This window comes from Typopeltis vanoorti, chromosome 3 (assembly GCF_054136105.1).
Source record: "Typopeltis vanoorti isolate ZY-2024b chromosome 3, IOZ_Tvanoo_1.0, whole genome shotgun sequence".
Classification (NCBI taxonomy): Eukaryota; Metazoa; Arthropoda; class Arachnida; order Uropygi; family Thelyphonidae; genus Typopeltis; species Typopeltis vanoorti.
Window position 1 is genome coordinate 119,493,959 of NC_143551.1, and position 26,498 is coordinate 119,520,456.

Here is a 26,498-nt window from a genome sequence, read left to right on the forward strand (position 1 = left end):
TATTGATGACCAAATCTTCCTAGGAAGAGCAAAACCAGGCTGCGGAGCACAGGGATCTTTTACCAGGAAGCCGTTTGTTGGGAGATTATTAGATCAGTGTTCTCTCCATATGTCAGATACTAATGGCAGCGCAGTTGAAGAGAGTTCGTCCATGGACCAGAGAGGCTTTCTAGATTTGAGGCGAAGACTAGGTGGATTTATGAGAGTCTGGTGCAGGGGCAGGAGTGGATTGCTCATTGCTTTATTAAATTCCTTAATCGAGACTTGTTTTCTGCATATGTTTGGTGGAGCATGCCTTTTTTCATGTAACTATATCTTAAATAAACAAAGGTGTGCTATCCTAACTCTGTTACTATGCTTAATTAAAATAATTATTTTAGAATAAATTAGAATAAATTTATCAATAAAAAAGAAATTAGTGATTATATCACTGATTTCTTTTCTATTTGTCAATTTTTCAGTCATTTTGCTGAAGTTGTTTCTAAAGTTCGCAAGTTGGAGAAAAACCAGTACCAAGCAGTAGTATATGTAAATGATACAGATAAAGGAGAAATAGAATTTTATTGTACTGCTAAAAATGTTCATGGCTTTGATACCAGAACCTTTGTATTAAATGTTATTGGTAAGTATTAAAAGTATATCAATTTGTCTATACATTGAAATTCTATAAAATAGTGAGTTAATTAATGACAAATTAAGATGTTCTTCAGATGACAATAAGGAATCTCAAAAGTTGATCTTTACTATTATTATTATTATCATCCCAAGATTTCATGTAGTCAAAGACTCATCTAGGAGGTCCTTTTGTCATGCACACAGCTCATCATACCATGCCTTAAACACATTCAAATTCTCTGCAGACACCACACTCTCAGGCAAGGAATTCCAATCATTCACAACTCTGCATGCAAAAAATGTGCTTCTCACACTCCTGCTTACACCCTCCTTATACAGCTTCCAGGGATGACCTCTGGATCTCCCCATGATCTCCCACCGTTTGCTGTAAAACCTCTCCAACATTGATCCTATAATAATCCCTTACTGACTTGTAGGTCTCTATCATGTCACCCCCTCTTCTTCCTATCCACTAGACGCTGTAAATTGCATCATCTCAACCTTTCCGCATATTCAACATTCCAGAGATCAGACATTCCCTTAGTAAGTCGCCTCTGGACCCTTTGCAACATCTTTTCATCCTTTTGAAAACTAGGTGACCAAATTTGGGCACATTGGTCCATGTGTGGCCTAATCAAAGCATTATATCAAAGCCAATGGAACATGAATCTCCTTACTCCACAAGTCGGTGTCCACCTCATCATTCCCAGAAGTGTTTATGTTGTCTTCACAATTTTGGCAATGTGTCCCCTAAATTATTTCAAATCCTTATCCACTATCATTCCAAGATCTCTTATTTCCTCTACCTCTGGCAATAAATCCCCACCAAGCATAAATTCTACATCCCATCTTTGTTTCCCAAATTTTAAAACCTTACATTTTGCAACATTGAGCTCGCATCCCCATTCCCGTCCCCCAATCACTCGATTTATTGAAGTCTTCTTGTAAGGCCAAAACATCTTCACTACTCTTCTTAGTTCATCCCACCTTTGCATCAACTGCAAACAACTCCATCCACATCTTTGCCAATATCATTAACATACGGGTTAAACAGCAATGGCCCTAAAACAGACCCCCTGAGGCACATCACTAGTGACTTTCCTCTTCCTGGATATTGCTCCCCCCATACACAACTTGCTGATACTTATCAGAAAGCCAGTCTGTAATCCAATGCACTAATCTAATATCGAACCCCGTTCACACTAGTTTGACTATCAACTTATCATGCAGTAATCTATCAAAAGCCTTTTTAAAATCTCAGTATATGACTGTGTATTGTTCTTCTCTGTGAGAAAGTAAAGACAGAGATCTCTATCTCTAATAGAGACTCACTCTCTATTAGAGATAGAGAAAAAGCCTCAGCTCTTTTATATCATCATATAGTCAAAGGCTATCAGTTTTCCTTTTTCACCAGTCTCATATAGATGAACAACCGAAAGACCAATTGAAACTAAAGTACAAATATGACTAATATCCAGGTGGTTAGCACCATCTGGGTTAATCGCCTTGAGTTAGCCCTCTCTGCCTGGGATTGCTCTCCTGTCATCCCTGCAGTTGACTATAAGACCCTTGAATTAAGAGGGTGAAGCTATTTAAAAAACCTCTCATAGCAAGAATAGATGGAATTTTATCTCCACCTGGTGAATATTTCATAATGTGGGTGGTCTACACCATCTAGTCATAAATTTGATATCTCCTAGAATGCTTTTTTCTAAATACAAAAATCGTCTAACTGAACAATAAAATTTCCACAATACAATATTATAAAGTATTTGGATGTCGTATTGCTGGTTTTCAAATCCATGTTTCTTTCTAACCTTCCATAAATGATATTTTAATGCATTAATTATAAAAATCAAAATTCTCTTCCTGAGTGGTTTGTGTAACCGCTCAGCCAAAAATCTGCGGGTTCGAATCCCGGCATTGGCATGGATGTTTGTGATTGTCTGTGAAAATAGTAGTAGTGGTAGTCGGCAGTAGATGGTGTTGGTGTAGATGATAAAGGTAGTTGCAGTTGGTGGAATGAATGGTGGAGATAGGGAGTTTTAGAGCAGGTGCCCTCCCTCAATGAGTCTTTGGACTCCCTGGAGGTGTTAAGTAATAATAATAATAATAATTTCTGACAGGTGGTGGGTATTGTAAAAAAATAACCTATTCTGTTGGAAGTAATGGAATGCCCAACACATTACATAATCTGTTCCAAATATGCCAGGCAAGAGGGCAGCTGGAATGCATGTTTCTACAGTTTCCAATCAGTAACAGATGTCACAGATTGGATCTCCAATGTTAAAGTACCTCCATTTGATGGTATTGACTGAAATGCAGCGATATGCAATTCTCCAATTAATTGGAGGGTTCCACAGTTGGAACTTCGCAGTGAAAGAGATTAAAGATTTCTTTATACCAAATTTTATTATTTTTAATGGAAAGAATGTCAATTCTAGAATGTTTTAGCAGTCTTAAAGTTAAGCTCAAAGTGTTGTAGTATTCAGGAACAATTTCAGATTTTGGACCTTTGTAATCACAGGGGATAATGAAAACCTATAGTACAGGAGAAGGTCTGCATGTGTCTGCAATATTTTATGTATTTTTGAAACTGTATTGCGTAAATAGCGGAATTTTAAAATAGCCCAAATCCTCCATGCTTCTTTGATAGTTGAAGAAATTACTTTTTAATTTCTTGGTATCAACTGGACCAAAAAAATTGCACAGGCTTACTATGTAATTGCTTTTCTTCAGCTTCTGTGATGTCTGTAATATTTTTTATGTACAACTGAGCAGGAAAGATTATGGTTTTGAGTACTATGGCTTTAGAAGAAAATTAAAGTGGCCAAAAATTACAGTCTTCTAAGGTTTCAATGGTCTTGTATATAAATTCTTGAACTGGTAATATTGAGTAGGAGGGAATTCCAAGTATAATGAGGGGTTAGTCCGAAATGAATGCCTCCAAGATCCCACTTTCCATAAACTTTTAATTTTGTCTTGTCTGCATTAATAATTACACCATTGCTTTTGCTGAAGTTTTCCAAAATACCAAAATATATATATATGGAATCAATATCCTTCAAAGTGCACACTACATCATTGGCATATGCTAATACCTTATTTTCCTTTAAAGTTGAAGGAACTGTTATTCCTCACAGCATGTATTGTTGACTTCCTGTAAGAAAGGTTCAAGAACTAATGCAAAGAGAACTGGACTAAGAGAGCAACTTTGTTTTACTCCTTTTTGAATTTTGACCAAGTCTGTCAGGAATCCATTAACTAGGAGGCATGTAGTTGAATTGGCATAGGCTCCTTTGATAACTGATAGCAGCTTTTTACCTACACCAGTTTACTGGAGGATGTGGAATAGAAAGTGATGCCTGACATTATCAAATGCTTGAGTAAGTTGTATCGATAGCACTGCCATTGACTGCTTTTTTCATGTTAACTAAGCGGATTAGATCATGTAGTAGAAATAGATTAAATTCTACTGCTCGACCTGGTACTCCATACACTTGTGTGCTTTTGATTATGTATCTCATTCCCATGTTGAGCCTGTTAATTATTATTATTATCCAGGCCTCCATGGAGTCAAAAGACTCATCATGGGAGATCGTTTTTAGGAAATACAAAGTCTATCATACCACTTTTTAACCCATTAACCATCCCCACTCCAACCACTCTCTCAGGCAATGCATTCCAAGGTTCAACCACACTCCACGCAAAGAAACCACTCCTCACCCTCTTGCGCACAGCCTCCTTTTGTAACTTCCAGGGATGGCCCTTTGTCATCGCTTCTTCTTGCCAATGCAGAAAAATATTTTCTAGTCAGTATTAGATAGAGAAATAGGTCTCCAGCTGCTGATTAAGGTGTGGTCTCTATTAGGTTTAGGGATGAGGACAGTATGTCTTGCTACAAATTCACTTGGTATGTGTCCTGATGAGAAAAAGGAATTGAGTAGTATAACTAGAATGGGAAGAATAAAATCCCAGGCCTTGCGATAAAGTTCTGTCCCTAGATCATCAGGTTCTGAGGATTTTCTTGTTTGGCATTCTTTGTAGGCTGTGATAATTTCAGATGCTGTGGTGGGTCTGTCAAACCCATCTCATATCTGAGATGGGTTTGACAGAAAAGCCATTGATGTTCCAAGGGTTATAATTTCTAACAGTACTATTGTCTTCAAGCAGATTTTTGTAATGTTTTTGAAAGGAGTGAAGGATGTCTTGAAGGGCTGTCTGCTATGTGCTGCTGTGTTCTTATCTTAAAATTTGTTTCAAATTTTAAGATACTTGTTTCTGTCTTTCCCACTTCTATCTCTATGTTAATGTTTCTAATGATATTGCTACATTCTATACCATTGTGTTGGTTTGTTACAAACCAGCTTCTCTCTCTTTATACAGATCTTTCAACTTTTTCCTTTTGAGGAAAGCCTATTCCTTTCACCATTCTATCATATTCTGTTTTACTGCTTGTTTGAATTTTAGCCACATATCCCAATTCGAGGTAACATTATTCCAATTTGAACAGAGGTCCTTGAATTAGGTTGAAAAGATAAACAGAAAATTTGATGGAAGTCTCCATGGTCCAGAAGTGATCTCTATGTGTTCATTGCAGTGGAACTTAAGTAGAACTGGGTTATGATCTGACATTTTGATGTCAGGATGTTTTATCTGAATTATCCTATTTATAAGGGAAGAAGAGATATAAATTTGATCAATACGATATGTATGTGTTGATTCATGTACTTGTAAGCGCCTGGAGATTAGGATTGCAAATCCTCCATATGTCTACTAGTCGAGCATTGCCAAGACATGTTTTTCACTGTGCATATCCCACTTTTACACTCCTGGGGTGTCCTCATATTTGGTCTAATGTGGGGTTTTCAATACATTTCAGTCTCCAGTTGCTATGATGTAGTGAGCACTTGTATAAATATGGCTCCAATTCCTGGAAGAATTTTCGTCTAATTGTTCCATTGGATGGAGCATAAACATTTATAAATCTTATTTCACGTCCACAGTAATTCCAGTCTATTTTCAGGATTCTCCCTTCTGCATCCTTTTGGATATTACTGAATGATCCAAGGAAGGGGGGGGGGCAAGAATAAGAACTTCTACTCCAGCCCTGTTAAATCTTCCAAAGCTCCAATAAGAAAGAAGTGGATATCTATCTGTTAAAGTTTTGTTATCTTTATATCTGCTGAAGTATGTTTCTCAGAGAAACAAAAACCTAATATTATGTGCGTAGCATAAGTTTCCATGTAGTATCTTGTTTAATTTGCCTGTGTAATCCTCACATATTTAATGAGGCATTGTAGAAAGGAGATGCTATGATTAATGAAGTGTCACTTATAAATCTTCAACTTCTAGATTTTGGATGAATCCAATGAGGTCTTCAATCTGTGAATTGTAAATGGTTTTTTCAGTTTTTTACAGTTGCTTTCCATTATTTCAATTTCATGCCTATCGTTCTTGATTTGGAAGCTAGTTATTTTCTTTTCATGTAGGTGATAATTGTACTGAGAAATTTTGAATCAGTAAACTTTATTATATTTTCTTTAATTGTATCTCTTGCTTTTCCTTTATTAGCATGAGAAGGTTCTTCATAGTCCACAAACTCTTCTTAGCCTGAAGAGTTTTCATTTGATGAATGATCCACAGCCTTCTCCATCTTTGCATTTTTTATTACCTCTTTTTCTTTTAGATGTACAGGTATCCATTGCTTAATGCAGGTTTTGATTAACGCGCCGAAATTGATTGCGACAATCCCTTTATATATGCGGCAAGAGTTTTAATTAACGCACCTTTAAATTTACCAAAATTCCACCAAATAAGACATCATTGCTACAACATATAGAGATGGGCGTCATTGCAACTTTTAAAGCCTATTTTCTTAAAAAGACATTCTCAAAGGCAGTAGAAACAATAACAGGAAAAAATGTGATTAGGCTCCAAGAATTTTGGAAAAATTTTAATATTAAACATGCAGTTGAAAACATTCATGATTCATGGGAGCAAGTGTCTTCTAGCTTCATGAGAGCTGTTTGGAAAATCGTTTTGCAGAATGCTCTAATGACTTAGGTGGTCTTCAAAATCCTGTGAACAATGTGGCTGAAGAAATCATTACAACTGGGGAAGACCTTAGTTTTGATAGTGTTGATGCAGAAGATGTTAAAGAATTATTGGATTCAAATTCAAAAGATTTCAGTGACAACAGTCTTCTTGAAATTGAACAACTCGCATACGAAGACAACGAACAAATGGAATGTGAAGATGAGGTTTCAAATGCAATAATAATCAAAGAACTGGATGGAATATTTCACAGTTTAGAATCGCTTAAGCAGCAAGTAATGGATATGGATCCAGATGTTAATCAAATAATGCTTGTTTGCCAAGGTCTAGAGATTCATTTTGCTCGTTATCATAGAATTTTTGCCTGATAGTAAAAAACTAAAACTTTCAAATGACTTTTGATAACTTTTTTTGATAAAAAATTGCAGTAACTAATGTAGGTATGAGCATTTATTAAACATTTACTTTGCATTCATTTTTTATCTTTCCTGAAAGAGAAGCATATACGAATTATTAATACAGCAATCGATCATGGACGAATTATAATTTTTACCATTGATTATTATATTTGATTAACGCGATTTGGATATGTGCAGTAACATTGAGGGATTAATTAATTGCATTAATCAAGGGATACACGTAGTTACTTTTTTTTTAATTTGTTCTGTTTATCCTGAATTTTTTTATTAATTCATCTTTCCTTTTTGATGATCTTGTCTGCAGATTAAGTTCTTTTAGTTGTCTTACTTGCTTTTCTGTTTCTCCTCCAGTTTCTCCTTGTAGAACAGATTCATGTTTTTGCATTTTGTTTTGTACATGTTCAGTTGCTATACTAGGCTCATTATTGGTAATTTCAACTGATATTCTATGAATATTTCACTGGGAAAGTGGCTTCTGCTGATCTGGAATTTGGGGGCTAATTTCTAATTGATTTGGTCACGCACTTTTTGTGATTTTACCAAGTGTAGCTTGTTTAAAAGGGCTGTCTTTACTAGATTGAATAAGAAGATCCGGGAACTCTTGCTTGTGTCTTTCTGATATATACGGTGTTCTAATTGGCTCCACTGGTGTTCCTGCTCTTTCAGCAAAAGTTCTAAAAGGACAGGTAGTAATGTGGTGTTCAGAATTTTTGCATTTCTGACAGGGTTTGAGACACTGATTAGCAATATGTCTAATCTCCATGTAGTTGAAACATTTAGATTTGGGACAGTTTCCACTCAAGTGATTGTATGAACCACAATGCAGGCACCAGCTTTGTACTCCAGGATAGTTTACCATAACTCAGGTTGTACTGATGTTGATAAATTTAGTACAGGTGTCTCTTCATATCCATCATGAAGGTGACTTCGCCAGAAAACCAGTTTAGATCTTCACCTGATAAACCCTTTCGTATATTACTAATTTTACCCTATTTTGAAAATGTCTGTATAAGAATTTCATTACTGTTCTCTATATATTCCATCGGAAATGTTTTGATTTTTATTGTTTTTACCTGGGTTCCAACCATTATAGGAATAACAGTGCTGCCTTCGAAAGTAAAACCACATCTTTGACTACAATTAAATAATTATCTCTGCTGTAAGGGATGAAGGAAAAAATCTTATTTGCTTTGACTATCTCTTTTAAAACCTTAGTTACCCATCTCGTTTCTTCACATCCTGGAATTTCAATTCCTAGAGTTCACACCCTTGGAGGAATTGGTACCATTATCTCAGGTGGAGAAAAAGACTATAACCTCTGCGTTTGTAAGAGAGAAAAAAAAACTTTCAGTCGTAAGACCTGAGAATTAAATAATCCCATGATACGGAAATAATTCTACACCACCAGCAATTTATTGAGGTCTTATCAGTGGAAGCCAGATCCAGAGATTATACTAAGGTTGAAGTAATGTAGAAGTCATATTTTCATATACAAGTAGCCAAAAAGTGTCACACTTCTGCATTACTTCAACCTTAGTATCACCTCTGGATCTGGCTCCCAATGATGAGACCTCGATAAAGGTCAAAACCGGTTTGAGTAGTGACCCTTCCCATAACGGATAGCATTATACATGTCTGCAAGGATATGTACTTTGCATTATGGGATACTAAGGCAAGTGATGTGAAGTTCTAAGCCTCTATATACAAGTTTCCCCAGTCCTGAAATACTTCAGGTACAAACTTTGTTTGCTTACACTTGGATAAAGGATTAAACTAACTATATAATTTTTTGGTATCTTTAGTTTATAATTTAAAGGCTGTGGGACTTGATGATGCATCACCGTGTATTTTGAAGGAATGTGCCAGGCAGTTGACATCTGCCTTGACACAGTTGTTTAATATGAGTCTTACATTGGATCAGGTTCCAAAGGAGTGGAAGGAAGGTACGACTGTTCCTCTTAATAAAGGAAGTGACAGAATTCAAGCATCAAATTATAGGCCCATCTATGTGTCAGGTGTTGTGGTTAAAGTGTTGGAGAGGCTGGTGAGAATCAGGATTCAGAATTGGGTCAACAACGAAGGTGTTACCTTTGATGGATAGCACAGATTTGCTAGTAATAATATGCTTACTTATTACAATAGGGTGACAGGAGCATCGGATGTGGCAGACAGATAAACACTAGTATACCTATACTTTGCAAAGGCTTTTAATAGATTACTGCATGATGAGTTGATAGTCAAACTGCAAATGGAATTGGATATTAGACTAGTGGATTGGATTTAGTTTGGCTATCTGATAGGCATTGGCAAGTTGTGTATGGGGGAGCAATATCCCAGAAAAGGAAAGTCACTTGTGCCAGGGGTCTAATTTAAGTTTAACCTGTGTGTGTGTTAATGATATTGGGGAAGATATGGATCGGAATACTGAATTATTTGCAGGTCATGCAAAGTTGGGATGAGCTATGAGGAATAGAGCAGTTGTTGTGGCCTTACAAGAAGACTTGAATAGATTGAGTGAATGGGCACAGAAGTGGGGATGAAAGTTCAATGTTGTGTAATGTAAGGTTTTAAAATTTGAAAAACAAAGATATGATGTAGAATTTACTCTTGGTGGGATATATTTTTGGAAGTAGAGAAAATAAAAGATCTTGTGGTGATAGTGGATAAGGATCTATAATTTAGAGGACATATTGTCAAAATTGTGAGGACAACACAATGAATTCTGGCAATGATGCAGAGAACACTGACTTATAGATGTAAGGAGATTCTTCATAATAGCCTCTGATTAGGCCACATATGCACTACTGTGCACAGATTTGGTCACCTGGTTTTCAAAAGGATGAAGAGATGTTGGGGAAGGTCCAGAAGTGATTGACCAAATTAGTTTCTGATCTTTGGAATGTTGAATATGAAAAAATGTTGAGACAGTGCAGTTTGCAGAGTCTTGTGGAGAGGAGAAAGAGGGGTGATATAATACAGACAAACATGTTGGTAAGGAGTTATTATAGGATTAACATTGAAGAGGTTTTTCCTAAAATATTGTGAGATTGAGGAGAACTAGGAGGGTGTGAGGAGAAATTAAGAATTGTGAATATCAAATCAAGGAGCTTTTTTTTGGCTCTATTAAAGTTTTGTATGTACTCTGTTTGTTGTTTTTGTACACATCAAGATTGTTATTGTTATTATTATTATTATATGGGCATCTCCATGGAGTTAGGAGACGCATTGAAGGAGACCCACACTAAACTTTGTACACAATGCTTATCATACTTTTGTTTCAATATTCCCTGTCAGCATGCTGATAACTAAATCTAACATTCCACTTCATTCCACTCCACTCATTCTGCACTCTACAAGCAAAAAATCTAGTCCATACACTCTTACACAACTTTCAGGAATGACCACTAGTTTGCACTCTGTTTATCATGTATTGAAAAATGTCTTTTGTTTAAGTCTTATGGAACCCTTTTAGGAACTTATAAGTTTTCATCACATCCTCTGTCTTTTGCCTGTCAACAAAACCTGCAGCCACACACTTTCAACCTATCCTTACCACCTTGGCTCTTAATCATCTCCACTACCTTCTGTCCCAAAGAAAGCCAGTTGATGAAATCTGTTCACACTGCACTCAAGATCAGGAAATATCACAACCTTATAAAGAGAAATAAGAATGTCCATATCTTAATGGATTAGTGAGTTTTTCAGAATCAAATTACTCCTTTGAAGTACACTGGTTTTCATATTTTAAGGAACAAAGAGACAAATCATGATAACTTGAAAACTGTATGGTGAATTTTTATGCAATTCGATGAAAAGCAGTATGATAATGAGATGTGAAATTTTTTAAAAAAATCCATAAAAATATATATAGTTTAATCCCATAACAAATGGGTACATGAAGACAATGATCCAAAGAGATCAAAATGAGATTGTCAAAATTCTTCACTCAGGAATATGGTCACCCCTCACATTAATATAGCACTTGCAAAAATGTTTCATACTGTTCATAATGGTGTACAGGATCTCAGTTGGTGGTAATAAAAACCACTGCTCCTGCAAAGCTCTCTAAGTTCCTCAAGGTTTTGAGGAGGGTGGGGTTTGAGAGCAGGAACACATCTTCCTAGAGCATCCCAGACATACTCAATAGGATTATGATCAGGAGACCTGGCTGACCATATACCATAACATACTCTCTTCTGGAAGATATTCTTCCATGAGGATGAATATTGTAGGATAAATGTTTGCTCCTGTCACATCTGCATATGGATGAACATAGGAATCCAGGACCTCAACTGGATTGGTTACCAGCCATCTGCAGCCTAGTTTGGTGGTGGGAAGTAGAAAGTGAACTAATGGATCACTTTCCACTTCCATCTCCCAAAAAACTGACCTTTACAGGATGCTATATTCACAATACATTAGCACACCATCCATCTCTGAAATATAGTATCATAAAATCCTTTGGAAGAACACAGAATTTGTTCTTCCAAAGTCTTGCTCAAACTGGAATTGGAAACCATTAAACAAACAGTTCTACTAAATGGATTTAACCCAAGAATAATGCAAAAAATAATTAACATCACTCCAAGACAACATCCAATAGAAGAAGAAGAACTATGCAGTACTCCAGTACCTTACATCAAAGGTATCTCTGAATGAGTAGCAAAGATTATAAAAAATGCCAACTTATTTCTACATCTAAATCGTTAACCAAATTCATAATCTGTTATCCTCTCAAAAGACAAACTCTCAAGAATGATTCTATCTGGATTATGCCAAGTCTCATGTTCATGCAATCTGTCATACTATGAGCAAACAAGAAAATGTGCAGTTTATTTCTGAACATAAGACCATATTCAGCTGATCACATCTCACAAATTGGAGATGCAATTTGTGAGATGTGATCAGCTGAATTTTCAATTCAATGCACAGCATTGAATTGAAAATGAAAACAATAGGATCCAGTGGGAAAACACAAAGTTCTTACACTGATCTATGTACCGACATGAGAAGCTATTCATAGAACGTACTCAATCTCTACTTCACAGGCCAAATCTTAATTGTAATGCTTGCCTTACCATCTCAAATCTCAAAAGTTTTGGAAATTGTTATACTTTTTTGTGTTAAAGAGATTGTATTATAATAATTCATTTAATCAGTGATCATTTTGGACCAATGGTTTTAATTTAACAAACATGCAACTACTTGAATGTACTAGATGAAATATTTGTAAAATAAATATTATTTTTGATTGTAGTACAGGGATGAATGTTTATTTATGGAAACTCCAGAGATCTTGCTAAACAAGAAAGAATACTCAGTTTTCTAGCAGTTTAGGAAGCTATTAATGTGATTTGTTTATGCCAGGAGAATCTGAAAGAAATATTCCCTCTAATTTTTGCCACCCTTTGTGCACAAGTTTTTAGTCTCAGACTCAATGTGTGTGGCAGCCTGTGTTCACATTTTGAGGGTTTAGCACCCTAAAACCGCTAATGTAATATTTCTTATATTAATGTTTCTTTTTTTTTTCCCATCTAAATTAATTTGTTTATATCTTCATAGCTACAAAAATCCATCAATGTTTGTATATTTTTTTTTCAAGTTTCAAATAATTGTACTGTCTAGACAATTGTACTGTCATAACATTGCAACTTGCTAACATCAGCACCCACACAGTGCAGGCTAAAAATAACTAATTAGAGCATACTGAGTTGGAGTAATATTGAAGTAGAGTCATGAAAGAAATTACTAAATAAAATAAGGGACAAGTGTGATTTATCATATAATTCATTTTTATAAAAAAAAATCTGCTAAAACATTTTATTCTCTTATAGGGAGTTTTAGCCCTATCTAAGTTTTGGAGACTGAGGGGACACTTCTGTCTTCACCAGTAGCCAGTCAGCGATAGCTGGCTGACTATCATTATTTATAAGCAACATCCAGTGAAAAGACAGCTGACAAGTGCTGCCTCTAATCCTAACATTCTATTTGTCTGAAATAGTGTGGGTACTATGGTTGATGCTCTTGAGTTTATAACAGAAAAAACTCACTTGTCTGTGCCAGAGGAGATTGACTAACTTGGGAACTAGTCAAAGAAAGGCTTAGAAAAAGTTCCTCTAGATGGCAGCTAGAATTGAGCTGTCTTTCTTGCTTTGGGCAGCATAGTGCTGTGGTGTGCAGTTGGCACTTCCATTGAGCCATAAAAGGGTATGGTACGTTCAAAAATGGACTATAAATTAGAAATTCTGAAAGCAAACATTTTGTGCATGCAGTTATTAGGTATGTCTGCTCTCTTTTTAATTGTTGTCTGCATGCAAATGGACACAGCTTATAGAGGAACATTGATTGGAGGTAAATATCATTCTAAGGAGAGAGAGAGAGAGAGCTGATCCAGTTTGGTGATTTTCATACTACTTAGAATAAAGGAAGGTGAGTTGAAATCCCTTTTGCAAGAGAAAAGACAGGACTGCTTTTTTGAACAGATTTAATAACCTAGTTTTCAGAAGGATGAGGAGATATTGGAAAGAGTTCAGAGATAGCTGAATAAGGTGGTTTCTGGTCTTTGGAATGTTGAGTATGTCAAACTTGAGGAAATGCAATTTGCATAGTCTAGTGGATTGGAACAAGTAGGCTAATCCCTTACTAACGAACATATTTGTTGGTAAGGAATTACCAACAAATTACCACATTTTCAGTTATCATGTTGTGGAAGAAATGTTTTATAATTGAGAGAGACAAGGGCAGAATAAGAGGCTATTCTTGGAAGCTGTATAAATAAAGAGGGTGTGAGCATGCAGATGAGAAGTAGATTTTTTTTTTCAATGAGTGTAGCATTGGAATGAATTACTTGAGCATTCGGTATGTGTGGAGATGGTAAATGCATTTATGGCTGAGTTTGATGAAATGCATGTTATATAGTTGGTGACAGGAAATCTACCATGATTCTTTTGATTCTGTGGAGGTCTCCTAATGATGATGCCGATGATGAGAAAATCTGGGTAAAATAACTTTATGAAATTTGCAGTTTGATCCTTAATATTGTCATTTCTCTTCTCTTTCTCTCTCTCTTTCAAATAACCAGTATACATTTTTGTTTAATTTTATTTTTAAACTCTTGTGTAGATCCACCCACTTTGAGAGAAAGACCACAAATTTTGGCTGTTACATCTTCTTCTATTGAAGTTAGTTGGAGACCTTGGGAATATGGGAAGGATGATGGAGGAAAAGAATCAGATAGAGTAGATTATATGGTAGGTTTTCAATGATATTTTTATTTATAATATCAAAATATGATTTCCAGTGTTGATATATAATGTAAATATATAATCAGAAAACAGTTTTTTGCCTGCAGGCTAAAAATGAAGTTTTATTAATTTAAACATTTATTATCTTGAAAAGAGAAGTTGTTATAATTTGTCATATGATTTTTTGATGGTAAGATGGCATATTATTTAGTATAAAACTTAATGATGAAGCCAAAATAGTATGAGATTCAAAAAAAAAAAAAAGTGAGCATAGAAGTAACATTTCTTTGTCTATGTTTGTGATGATGGCCTTCATCACTCATTTCACCAAAATTTCCCAACCACAGTCCAAGCTTTTGGTTCTCTAACAAGTGTGTAGTTCAGTACAAAGAAGAAAAATTCAGCATATCATGAGTGTCTCAAAACCAAAACTCCTGCCTACATTGCAGCTTGCAACAACTATATATATATATATATATATATATATATATATATATATATATATATATATATATATATATATATATATATATATATATATATATATATATATATATATAGGTGTCCCTTGATTAACATGATTAATTAATCCCTCAATGTTACCCGCATATATTAAAATTGCATTAATCAAATCTAATAATCAATGGTAAAAATTACAATTCATCCATGATTGATTACTGTATTAATGATTAGTTTTATATGGTACTCTTTTAGGAAAGATAAAAAATGAATCCAAAGTAAACGTTTAATAAATGCTTGTACCTACATTAGTTACTGATGTAGCTATTCAAACAACTTCAAAAAAAGTTCAACCAACTCTCTTTAATAAAAAAAGTTACCGAGAGTTGTTTGAACAGTTTTAGTTTTTTTCTTATCAGCATAAATTCTACGATAACAAGCAAAATGACTCTCTAGATCAGCAAACAAGCATTCTTTGATTAACATCTGGATCCATATCCATTACTTGCTGCTTAAGCGATTCTAAACTGTGAAATATTCCATCCAGTTCTTTGATTGTTATTTCTTTTGGAATCTCATCTTCACATTCCATTTGCTCGTTGTCTTCATATGAACATTGTTGTTCAATTTCAAGATATCGTTGTCACTGAAATCTTTTGAATTTGAATCCAATAATTATTTAGCATCTTCTGAATCAACACCATCAAAACCAATGTCTTTAACCACGTTGTTCACAGGATTTTGAAAATCACCTAAGTCATTAGCGCATTCTGCAAAAGGTTTTCCAAACAGCTCTCATACAGCTAGAAGACACTTGCTCCCATGAGTCATGAATGTTTTCAACTGCGTGTTTAATGTTAACATTTTTCTAAAATTCTTGGAGTGTAATCGCGTTTTCTCCCGTTGTTGTTTCTACTGCCCTTAAGAATGTCTTTTTAAGAAAATAGGCTTTGAAAGTTGCAATGACGTCCATGTCCATGGGTTGTAGCAATGATGTCATATTTGGTGGAATTTTGGTACATTTAAAGGCGTGTTAATTAATTCTTGCTACATATATAAAGGGATTGTCACAATTAATTTTGCTGCGTTAATAAAATCCCACATTAAGCAAAACTGTGTTAAGCAAGGGATGCCTCTATATATATATTATAACTATCACTAAATCCAAATCAGGTTTTGAAAGGAATAAATTCTGCAAACTTCCTGTCTGTTCAAATGGCAGTTGAGCCATCTGGTCCCTATAAAAAGCCATTGACTGCAACTTTTTTCATCCATGTTTCCACTGCTTTCAGAAACAAGGGGTTTCTGAAAAGTAAGATAACACTTTTTTTTATTGAGGATGATTAATAATAGAAAGTTTAAATTATACACCAAGAAGTAAGTGAACATGCACTACTTCTCCACAAAGTATCCAAATGTATTGATGCACTTGTCCCAATAATAGATCACATTATCAATTCTGTACTGAAGAAGTACATGCCCACATCCAGTAACCAAGATTGCACCACATAATGAACTTTCTCATCCGTAGTGAAATTTCTCCAGGAAAAGTGTTTCTTGAGGGGCTGAACAAATGGAAATCTGAAGGCACTAAGTCTGGGCTATAGGGGGGAATGTGGCAGAGTTTCCCAATGATTACAGAGTAACCGTTGCTCACAAGTAGTGTGCACAAAGTGTGGAATACCGTTGTGATGCACCAAAATCAAGCTGGTTGTCAGAGGTTCTGGTCATTTGAGTTGAATGTTGGATTTCAGTTTGTCCAATGTTGCACAGTGAAGCTCTGCATTGACTGTTCCTCCCATCAGCAAGAAGTGCAGCAACAAATACTGTGACCATGACCATTCAAACAGCAGGAGCAATGTCTTCTACTCAGTCCATGTTTGGATAAGTAAAGTCACCCATAATGATCACTCATTTAGTACCCGTAAGTCTAAATTGGTGATTTCTTCATCTCCTGCAACTGAGCAACCAGGTCTGTAGCAAAACCCCACCATATACAGTAAAACCCCAAAGTTACGCAGTAGGTTGGACCAACAAAAAGCACGTAAGTTGAATTTGTGTAACTCTGGGTATAATTTTGCATGTAATTTATATATACAAACATGCAATTGGGACCAAAGGTTTACAAAAACACCTATATTTTTTAAGAAATATAATCATAATTGTAGTTTTTCGTACATAAAAAAAAAGAAAGTTATTTCGATGTCGATGGTTTCATAAAATCTAATAGATTTGTCTGATGGCATAATGTCTTTTTCTTGTCACGCAAAATTTCTTCATAGCAAGCTAATAATTTTTTTTATTCCTGCCTTGTGGCTACAATTCATTCCTTGTTAGAATCTATGTCCTCCAAAATCTGTAAACCTTTCTTTTATGATTGTTCTTACTGTGGATTCCTGTAGATCGAACTTCTTTGCTAGCTCACGAATTTTCATTCTGCCTTCAAAATCCTTAATAATGTTGAGTTTTGTTTCCAAAGTCAATGTTTTTCTTTTCTTGATAGCTGTAGAAGAATTGGACTTGCTTCTTTTGGATGATATTATTATTTTTTATGTGATAAAATTTTTATCAAGAACATAACATTAAACAATCGCAAGGTTTGTAGACTATAAAAATTGTGTATGAATGGAGACTGCGCGAAACACGTCAATGCTTGTTCACAGCATGTGCGATACTGGCGAATGCGGCCGGCATCTGAATGATACGACTAGTGGTGAGGCGTGAAGTGGGATGGGAATACGTACATATAAGAAACCGCGTAACTCTGGATTCGCGTAAGTCGGGGTAGCTTAAGTCGGGTATGACTGTATTTCATTCTGTTAGCCTCCACTTCACATCAGATGGTCTCAAACTCACTGCTATGTAAGTTCGAGATCTAAGGCATTTGGACTTAAGTCGTCTGATATCATTATTAGTGCTCCTCTCCTATCTCTCCTACCATTCCTAAAAATAGTATACCCATTACTCAATCCCACTTACTATATCTGATTCTGATAGCCAAGTTTCATTAATGCCAACAATATTAGACCACATCATATTCAATAAAGCAATGAACTGAATCCATTTGTTTCTGATGCTCTGCATTTGTGTATAGACATAACAAATTACCACCTAGCCTATTCTTATAATTAGATATGCAATCTATTTGGCCTCGTTGTTAAACTTTCTCTTTTCCATCCCCAGACATACTTAAAAGGTCCAAATCCAAAGCATATATTTCCACCCCTTTGCCAGATGCATAACAAAATTTGATGGACAAAAAGACTTATATATGCTTAACAGATTACATTTAAATGTATATGGAGTTAGATGTTTGGAAAAAGTGTTGTTTAGTGAGAACTTGGAAGTGCAAAACTACTTAGGAAACTAGAGATATTAGAGAAGATACATTCAAGCTTGTGTGTGGTCATCCCTATGATAAATGAGAATGTCTACAGAAATGATTATGCAATACTGAGTGTGATTTCACAAGTTTCCGATTTGAATGGGTTGGTAACAATTTAATTGTGGGTACAAGGGAATGTTGATTTGCATGTACACAAATGCAAGAAGAGTATGGAATAAGGGAGAGGAGTTTTTGGCATTGGTCAGCTTGATTTAGCCAAAAGGTATAGGCATCAGTGAAACCTAGTCGAACAGAAAATGATATAGTTACGGAGATAGAATGTAAAGGGTATTGTATTTTCATGGCAGATAGAGGAAATAGGACAGGAGGTTTGGTATTGTTGATGATAGCTAAAGAATTATAACCAACAAAATTAGAAGTTTAAAGGGAATTTTAAGTCTTTGGGAGATGGTTCATTTGAGGCTGTATGCTGTGAGATTGAGGGCAATAGGATAAAATGTGTTGTTGGGTGCTGCTATAGACCAGGGGATCCTCAGGAAGATGTAGAGGGGGACAAGGGGTTTGAGAGTGTTGGATTTTATGATAGCATCAGAAGATATATCCATAACCAAGGTAGAACCTCTGCCTCCAGTTTGGGAGAGTGACATGCAGTCTTGTTCTGGGAAGTTGTCAAACATGTGGAATTCTCTGTCAAGAAAAGGTTTATGTTAAATTATAAAGCTGGTAGTTATGACAGGCAGAGAAGAGAGGAGATGATAGAAACTTTTAAGATATTAAAGGGATTTATAAAATTGATCATACCTCTCCTTTATCCTCATGTATAAGATGTATGATAAGTTTTGTTTTGTGTGTGTAATAGTTTGGGTATCCCACAATGAGTCTCTGGACTCCATGGAGGTACCATATAATAATAATAATAGATTTTCATTGAATAATGGAGCTGCCATTTCCATAACACATATATTTAAAGAAAGTGGTCATATCCCAGTCATTCCCAGGATTAGTATTTGAAACAAATTCTCTTTGTGCACTACTGTACCTTGAATCAAAGATGATATATCAGAAATGACTATTTTTGATCTAATACGATTTCTGCCTTTAGCTGCCATAATTTTTGTTTATTTTGTGAAATCTTTGGATTGTATTTTTGACTTGTCTTATTTAAATCATAAACTGATTTTTGTAAGTCTTCTTCATTATCTTGCATTATAATCTGATCATCTGCATACAGTATTGTATTGATAACAGTTTTACCGGTTAATTGATGCCTTCTTTTGTTGTTATTTTTCATATTTTTAAAATTTGTGAATATATATATATATATATATATATATATATATATATTTTTTTTTTTTTTTTTCTTATACTTCTCCTCCTCAAGGGTTAGGAATTTGCCTATTCCAACTTCACTGGTCTTTCCATCTTGCAGCTAGTCTTCTTCTTTCTCTCTCTATCTTCTTCCCTTTGATCTATATTTATCCATTCTTTTAGTAGCTGATCTCTTTTCATCCTAAATAGATGCTCTTTCCACTTTTCTCTATATTCCTTGATCCTTTCATTTACATTGTAAATATCTAGCTCTCTTCTGGTGACTTCAATTTTTAGATGGTCTCATTTTGTGCATCTTTTAATTGCTCTTAAAAATCTCATTTCTGCAACTCGTATATTTTACTTTCATCTTTGTTTTTTAATTGATCAATATTTCTGAATGATATTATAGAATTGGAATGGCCATTACTTTATAAAATTTTAGTTGTTTCTCATTAAGTGTTATTTTAATTGTTCCACAGATTTTCTGAAATCTCTTTATTTTTTCATGTATATCTTTATCTTTTAGATATGTTATTATGCAGTACAAATAACTAAACTGTGTTACTTGTTATATTATTTTATTTTCTATGACTGTTTTTGATCTAATATGATCTCAACCTTTAAGTGCCATGACTTTTTTGTTTTGTGAAATTTTTAAATTGTATTGTTGGCTTATTTTGTTTAATTCATAAACTGACTTTTGAAGGTCATCTTCATTGTCTTAAAATGTAATCTGATCATCTGCATACAGTTGTGTTGATAACAATTCTTCTGCTTAGCTAGATACCATTGATTTATTGTTGTTTTCCATATTTTAATAATATGATCAATATATATATATATATTATATATATATATATGTGTAAAGAAATGCTTGTGTGTGTGTGTTGAAAAGAGTTGGAGATAAGCTACATCCCTGTTGTGACACTTGATTAATTTCAATCTCATTTGTTAATTTATTAGCTAACTGTAATTGTATTTTTATATCTTTATATAGCTTTATATACTTGGTTTAATCCTTTATCCTGGTGTAAGCAAACAAAGTTTGCACAAGAAGTATTTTCAGGACTGGGGCAACTCGTATAAGGAAGCTAAGACTTCACATCACTTGATTTAGTATCCCATAATGCAAAGCACATCTCCTTGCGAGCATGTATAATGCTATGCATTATGGAAAGGGTCACTACCCAGACTGGTTTCGACCTTTATTGAGGTAAAAAAGTAAAGGGTTGTTCATTATAGGCCTAGAGTAGTTAGTATAGGGGTGCTAGAGAGCTTGATAGTATTAGGAGAAAAAAAGACAGATAGATAGCTTGAGAGAGAGAGAGAGAGAGAGAGAGAGAAAAGGCCTCAGCTCTTTTATATCATCATATAGCCAAAGGCTATCAGTTTTCCTTTTTCACCAATCTCATATAGATAAACAACCAAAAGACCAATTGAAACTAAAGCGCAAAGATGACTGACACCCAGGTGGTTAGCCCCATCTGGGTTAACCACCTTGAGTTGGCCTTCTCTGCCTGGTATTGCTCTCCAGTCATCTCTGCAATTGACTATAAGACTACATTGAATTAAGAGGATGGAACGATTTAAAAAACCTCTCATAGCAAGAATAGACAGAATTTTATCTCCCCTTGGTGAATATTGCATAATGTGAATGGTCTACACCATCTAGTGATAAATTTGATATCTCCTAGAATGCTTCTTTCTAAATACAAAAAAGTCTCACTGAACAATAAAATTTTCACAATACAATATAATAAAGCATTTGGATGTCATAATTCTAGTTTTCAAATCCATGTTTTTTTCTAGCCTTCCATAAATGATATTTTAATTTGTTAATTATAAAAATCAAAATTCTCTTCCCATTGCTGACAGGTAGTGGGTATTGTAAAAAAATAACCTATTATATTGTAAATAGTGGCATGCCCAACACATTACATAATCTGTTCCAAATATGCAGAGCAAGAGGGCAGTTGTAGAATGCATGTTCTACTGTTTCCAATTGGTAATAGATGTTACAGATTGTATCTCCGATGTTAAAGTACCCCCATTTGATGGCGTTGACTGGAAGGCGGCCATATGCAATTCTCCAAGCAAGATCCTTCCTGTTAGGGTACCCTTGGAACTTCATCAAGTTAGGAAACAAAATATTGTTGTCAGTACCCAACAGTGGAACTTTGCAGCGAAAAAGATTAAAGATTTCGTTATACCAAATTTTACCTTTTTTAATGGCAAGAATGTCAATTCTGGAATGTTTTAGCAGTCTTAGAGTTAAGCACAGAGTGTTGTAGTATTCAGGAACAATCTCAATACAAAATTAATAACGGAAAAAACTTGCGTACAAAGATATTATATCCATGCGGAATCTCATCACCATCCCAGTCAAAGGGTAGGAACTATTAAAACACTGGTTCATCGGGCCCACTCCTTTTTTTCTTCAGACGATCTTTTACAGAAAGAACTACAATATATAGCTTCTTCCTTTCTATCTAATGGTTATAAGAAATGCTTCATTAAAAGAACTTTGAGTAGTTTTAATATGTCTTCCTCTTCAAACACAGAAGAAATCACACGCATTCCTATCCCTTATGTATGCGACATCAGTGAACATATAGCAAAGTTTTAAAACCACTGAATATTTTTGTTGCCTTTCGACTGTTTAGAAAAATCTCCACCTTTCTCACTTCTCCTAAGGACAAGCTACCACATCTTAATCATTCAGGTGTCTACCAGATTCCATGCTCTTGTGGATTATCTTATTTCGGACAAGCGGGAAGATCTGCCTCTATTCGTCTAGAAGAACACCAGTCTTATATTGAATACTTTAAACCTGAAAAGTCTGGACTTGCAGAACATGCCATCTTCACTAGACATAGAGTTCAGTGGAGAAAGACAAGAGTTCTTCACAAAAGTCGGTTCCTCATGGAACACCTTTATAAAGAAACGTGAAACTCTGCTTCATTCTCCAAACTTAAACAGATCCGATAGCTTACATCTGTCCCCTTTATGGGAGATAGTACTTTACAAATCAGCTAATCTTTCCTAACTTTTTATTGTGTTGATTTTTTTTTAATTATTTTTTTTTTAGGAAATTTCTTGGCCTGTTTAGTTATCTTACACCAGCTACATAGGTGGCGCTTTTTGGAATTGTCAGTTAATGTTTAATTTGAGCTTAATATATACTGAAGATGCCTGTGACACACAGGCAAAAATTATACTATTAAATAATCTTTGTACGTGAGTTTTTTCTGTTATTAATTTTGTATCGATATGTCTACTCATGGTATAACTCTTTTAAAACTTAGGAACAATTTCAGCTTTTGGACCTTTATAATCATTAACTCCAAAAAAGGAAAGATGAAAACCCAAGTAGTACGGGAGAAGGTCTGCACATGTGTGATTAGTTTGCAATATTTTATGGATTTTTGAAGCTGTATTGCTTAAATAGCAGAGGTTTAAGAGTGAAAGTCTAAATCATCCATGCTTCATTGATAGCTGAAGAAATTCCTTTTTAACTTCTTGGTATCGGCTGGACCACAAAAATTGTAGAGGTTTACTATATAAGTAAATTATTATATTTATTATATAATTAGACAAGGCTGTGTCTTTTCTCTGATTCTTGTTAACCTGTACACAAAAGAAATATTTAATAAAATTAGTAACCTCAAAGGAATCATTGTAGGTGGCAGAAATATTAGTACCCTAAGATATGCAGATGACATGGTTCTTCTAACTGAAAACAAATATGACCTCAGAACTCTTATAGATGAAACCCTCAAGTACAGCGAACAGTATGGCCTCAGTTTTAACATTAAAAAGACAAAAAACATGATAATTTCAAGAGAAAAGGAAATGCCAAAAATATACATGAATATTATTATTATTATTATTATGGGTAACTCCAAGGACTCTTGCCCAGTTTCCATGGATGGCCCCTAGTTCTCCCACCATCAGTCCTGTTCTCAAAAATATCTTCTGAATTAATCTTATAGAAACCCTTCAGTAATTTGAATGTCGCAATCATATCCCCCCCCCCCCTCTTCCACCTATCAACCAATTTCTGCAACCCACAAATCTTCAACCTGTTCTCATAAGGTTCATTCCATAGACCTGCTATCATCTTGGACACTTGTCTTTTGATCCTCTCCATCAAGAAGAAACACTGGTGCCCAAATCTGGGCACAATAGTCTAGATAGGGTCTTATCAAGGCTTGATACAGAGGAACAATAACTTGCTAGTCTCTGCTCGTCAAAGTATTCTTCAGTAACCAAATGATTTGATGGGCTTTTGCAATGTGCCTCCTAAACTTCAACTCCCTATCCACCAACACTCCCAAATCCCTGGCCCTCGTCAATCTCCTGGAGTACAGTTCCACCAACGTAGTATACTTCTGCTAATCTTTTCACCCCAAAACGCATAACCTTACATTTTGCCACATTAAATTGACATCCATCCTCCTTAGCCCAGTCCTCCAAACTATCCAAATTCATCCTGCAAAATTTTCACATCCTGTGCATTCAATATTGCTCAACCCAACTTTGCATCATCAGCAAACAAATGAACAGTTCCTCTCAGATTCTTTCCTATATCGTTAATGAACAAATCAAACAGTAGTGGTCCAAGAACAGAACCCTGCAGCACACCACTAGTCACAGGCTGTCTTTTGGAATCTACTCCTGAATAAACTACTCTCTGTTATCTCTCCATCAACCACCCTCCTATCCATTTCACCAACCCTATATCCATCCCCATATGCTGCAGTAAAGCCGCAGTTTACTGCAGCATATGGGGATGGATTTAATTAGAATTCCATGTGGTATCTTGTCAAAGGCCTTGGCAAGGTCCAGCAGAATCATGTAAACCCATTGCCCTTATCCAGTTCAGCCGTCACTGTGTTATAAAACGTGAGCAAGTTACGGAGGCATGATCTACCTGTTACAAAACCATGCTGTCCTCCATACAGTATCCCATTTTCATCTATCCATTCCTGTATTTCCTCTTGACTACTTTCTCCAAGACCTTGACAGCGACTCCTGATATGCTGATCGGTCGGCAATTTTCAACAGCAGTCTTGGAACCTCCTTTATGCAGTGGAAATATTTTCCCCTCTTTGCACCCTTTCGGGACTAACCCAGACCCGAGACTCATATTAAATAAAATGGTCAAGGGCACTGACAATTCCTTAGTCGCTTTACGTACGATACGGGCTTGTATACCATCCAATCCCACAGATGTATTAACATTGAGATTTTGTAATAGACTTCACCTCCACTTCATTCACCACCATTCCCATATAAGCTGTTGGTTCCTTCATTCCTGCAATGTCACCACATGGATGATATACTCTTGCAATGTGCTTGCTCAGTAATTCCACTATATCAACAGATTCGGTTACCTCCCAACCATCAGCATTCTTTAAAATCATTCTGCCGTATATATTTTTTCTTTTACTTGCAACATATCGAAAAAACTGTTTGGGATTCTTCTTTATCCTGCATGAATAATTCCCTTTCATAATCCGCTTTTACTTTTCTTACCACACTCGTTACCCTTCTGGCCTGTGCTTTATAACGTTCATGTGCCTACAGGTCACTTTCTCCTTAAATCCCCTCCACAGTTGTTTCTTTTTTTGCAGCTCAAGCTTAATGGTGTTATTCATCCATTTAACCCCTACTTGATTTACTATTCGGACTCTAGGTATACAGTCAGCCATTGCCTCCTGCAAACACTCCTTAACCACCTCCCATGCACTATAAACATCCAGCCCTTGCAGTTTTACATGCCATGGTACTGAACCAAGCAATCTCCCAAGCTTGTCATACTTACCAGCCCAGTAATTCCACATGTACGCTGTCTTAATTGAAAATTCCACACATTTAGCCACCTCTCAGGTCAACACCCTATGATCAATCTCACCGATTGGTGTCAATGTGGTCATATTCATTACAGCCAAATTCTCGGATGCAATTACTAGGTCAAGCACTCTCTGACCCCTAGTATTTTCCATTACATGCTGTCACAGATAGTTATCCCTTAATAACTACATAAAATCCAATTCCTTCCTCCCATGTGTCCTCTCTTCCTTCCAATCAATGTTACCATAGTTGAAATCCCCCATAATAATTACCCTCCTTCCACTCATTGCTTCTGTTTGCTTATGCATACTATCTCCACCATCTATTTTATCACCTGGTCTATAGCAGCACTGAACTGTATATTTTGTTCTGCTAGTCACAATCTCACACCAAATAGCCTCAAATGTGCTCTTTTCTCTATCCTGCAGTTCTACTTCTATTCTCCTTTGCTGCAGTTCATCAGCTATCATCAATAACACTCCTCCTCCCCATTTTATTCTCTCTGTCCCTCCTGAACACACTGTGCCCCTCACATTCTATCCCACTAGCTATATCATCTTCTGTCAGCCGTGTTTCACTAATGCCAATAACCTGTGCCCTGGAAGAGCCAACCAAATCCAAAAATTCTTCCTTCTTGTTCCTAATACTCCTGGCATTAGTATACATGAAATGCAGAAGCCCGTCAGTCTTACCCCTATCCTAATGCCTTATACTAACTATCCCATTCTGATTTGTTGTCGTTCATACCTGCTTGAACATATTATACACATTCATAAACTCAACTGCCTCCCTAAAGTCTACATATCCACTCCCCCCCCCTTAATAACTCTATTTTCCCTGATTCTGCACATCCAATTCCACTTCATTCAACAACACTTTTTCCACTCTCTGCACACCAAATCCATTCAGATGCAAACCATCAATCTTATATAAATTCTTTCGCCCATCAAACTCACTTCACACATCTACAAACTCCACACCTCTCCTCTTGCATAACCTGCACATAGAGTCATTTGCAATTATGGCCTTCCTTCTCAACTCTTCTCAGTCATACCGTGGCAACAGACTCACTATCTTAACTATCTCACTTTTTTCTTTTGCTATCTCTAGTAATTCCTTCAGTCATCTCTCATAGCAAATTTATCACCTTTTAAATCATTTGTTCCTGCCACTACTATCATTTCTTTCACA

General features: G+C 35.6%; 1 protein-coding gene across 1 annotated transcript in view; it reads left to right on the plus strand.

Moving 5' to 3' along the window:
* The window catches only part of LOC150108517 (receptor-type tyrosine-protein phosphatase mu-like), a 1,155,664-nt gene that overhangs the window by 389,746 nt on the left and 739,420 nt on the right, over nucleotides 1-26,498 (plus strand). The window contains exons 13-14 of the mRNA XM_090415942.1: nucleotides 462-622; nucleotides 14,214-14,341. Coding sequence (XP_090272068.1) covers nucleotides 462-622; nucleotides 14,214-14,341 — 289 coding nt within the window. The remainder of the gene's footprint in view (nucleotides 1-461; nucleotides 623-14,213; nucleotides 14,342-26,498) is intronic.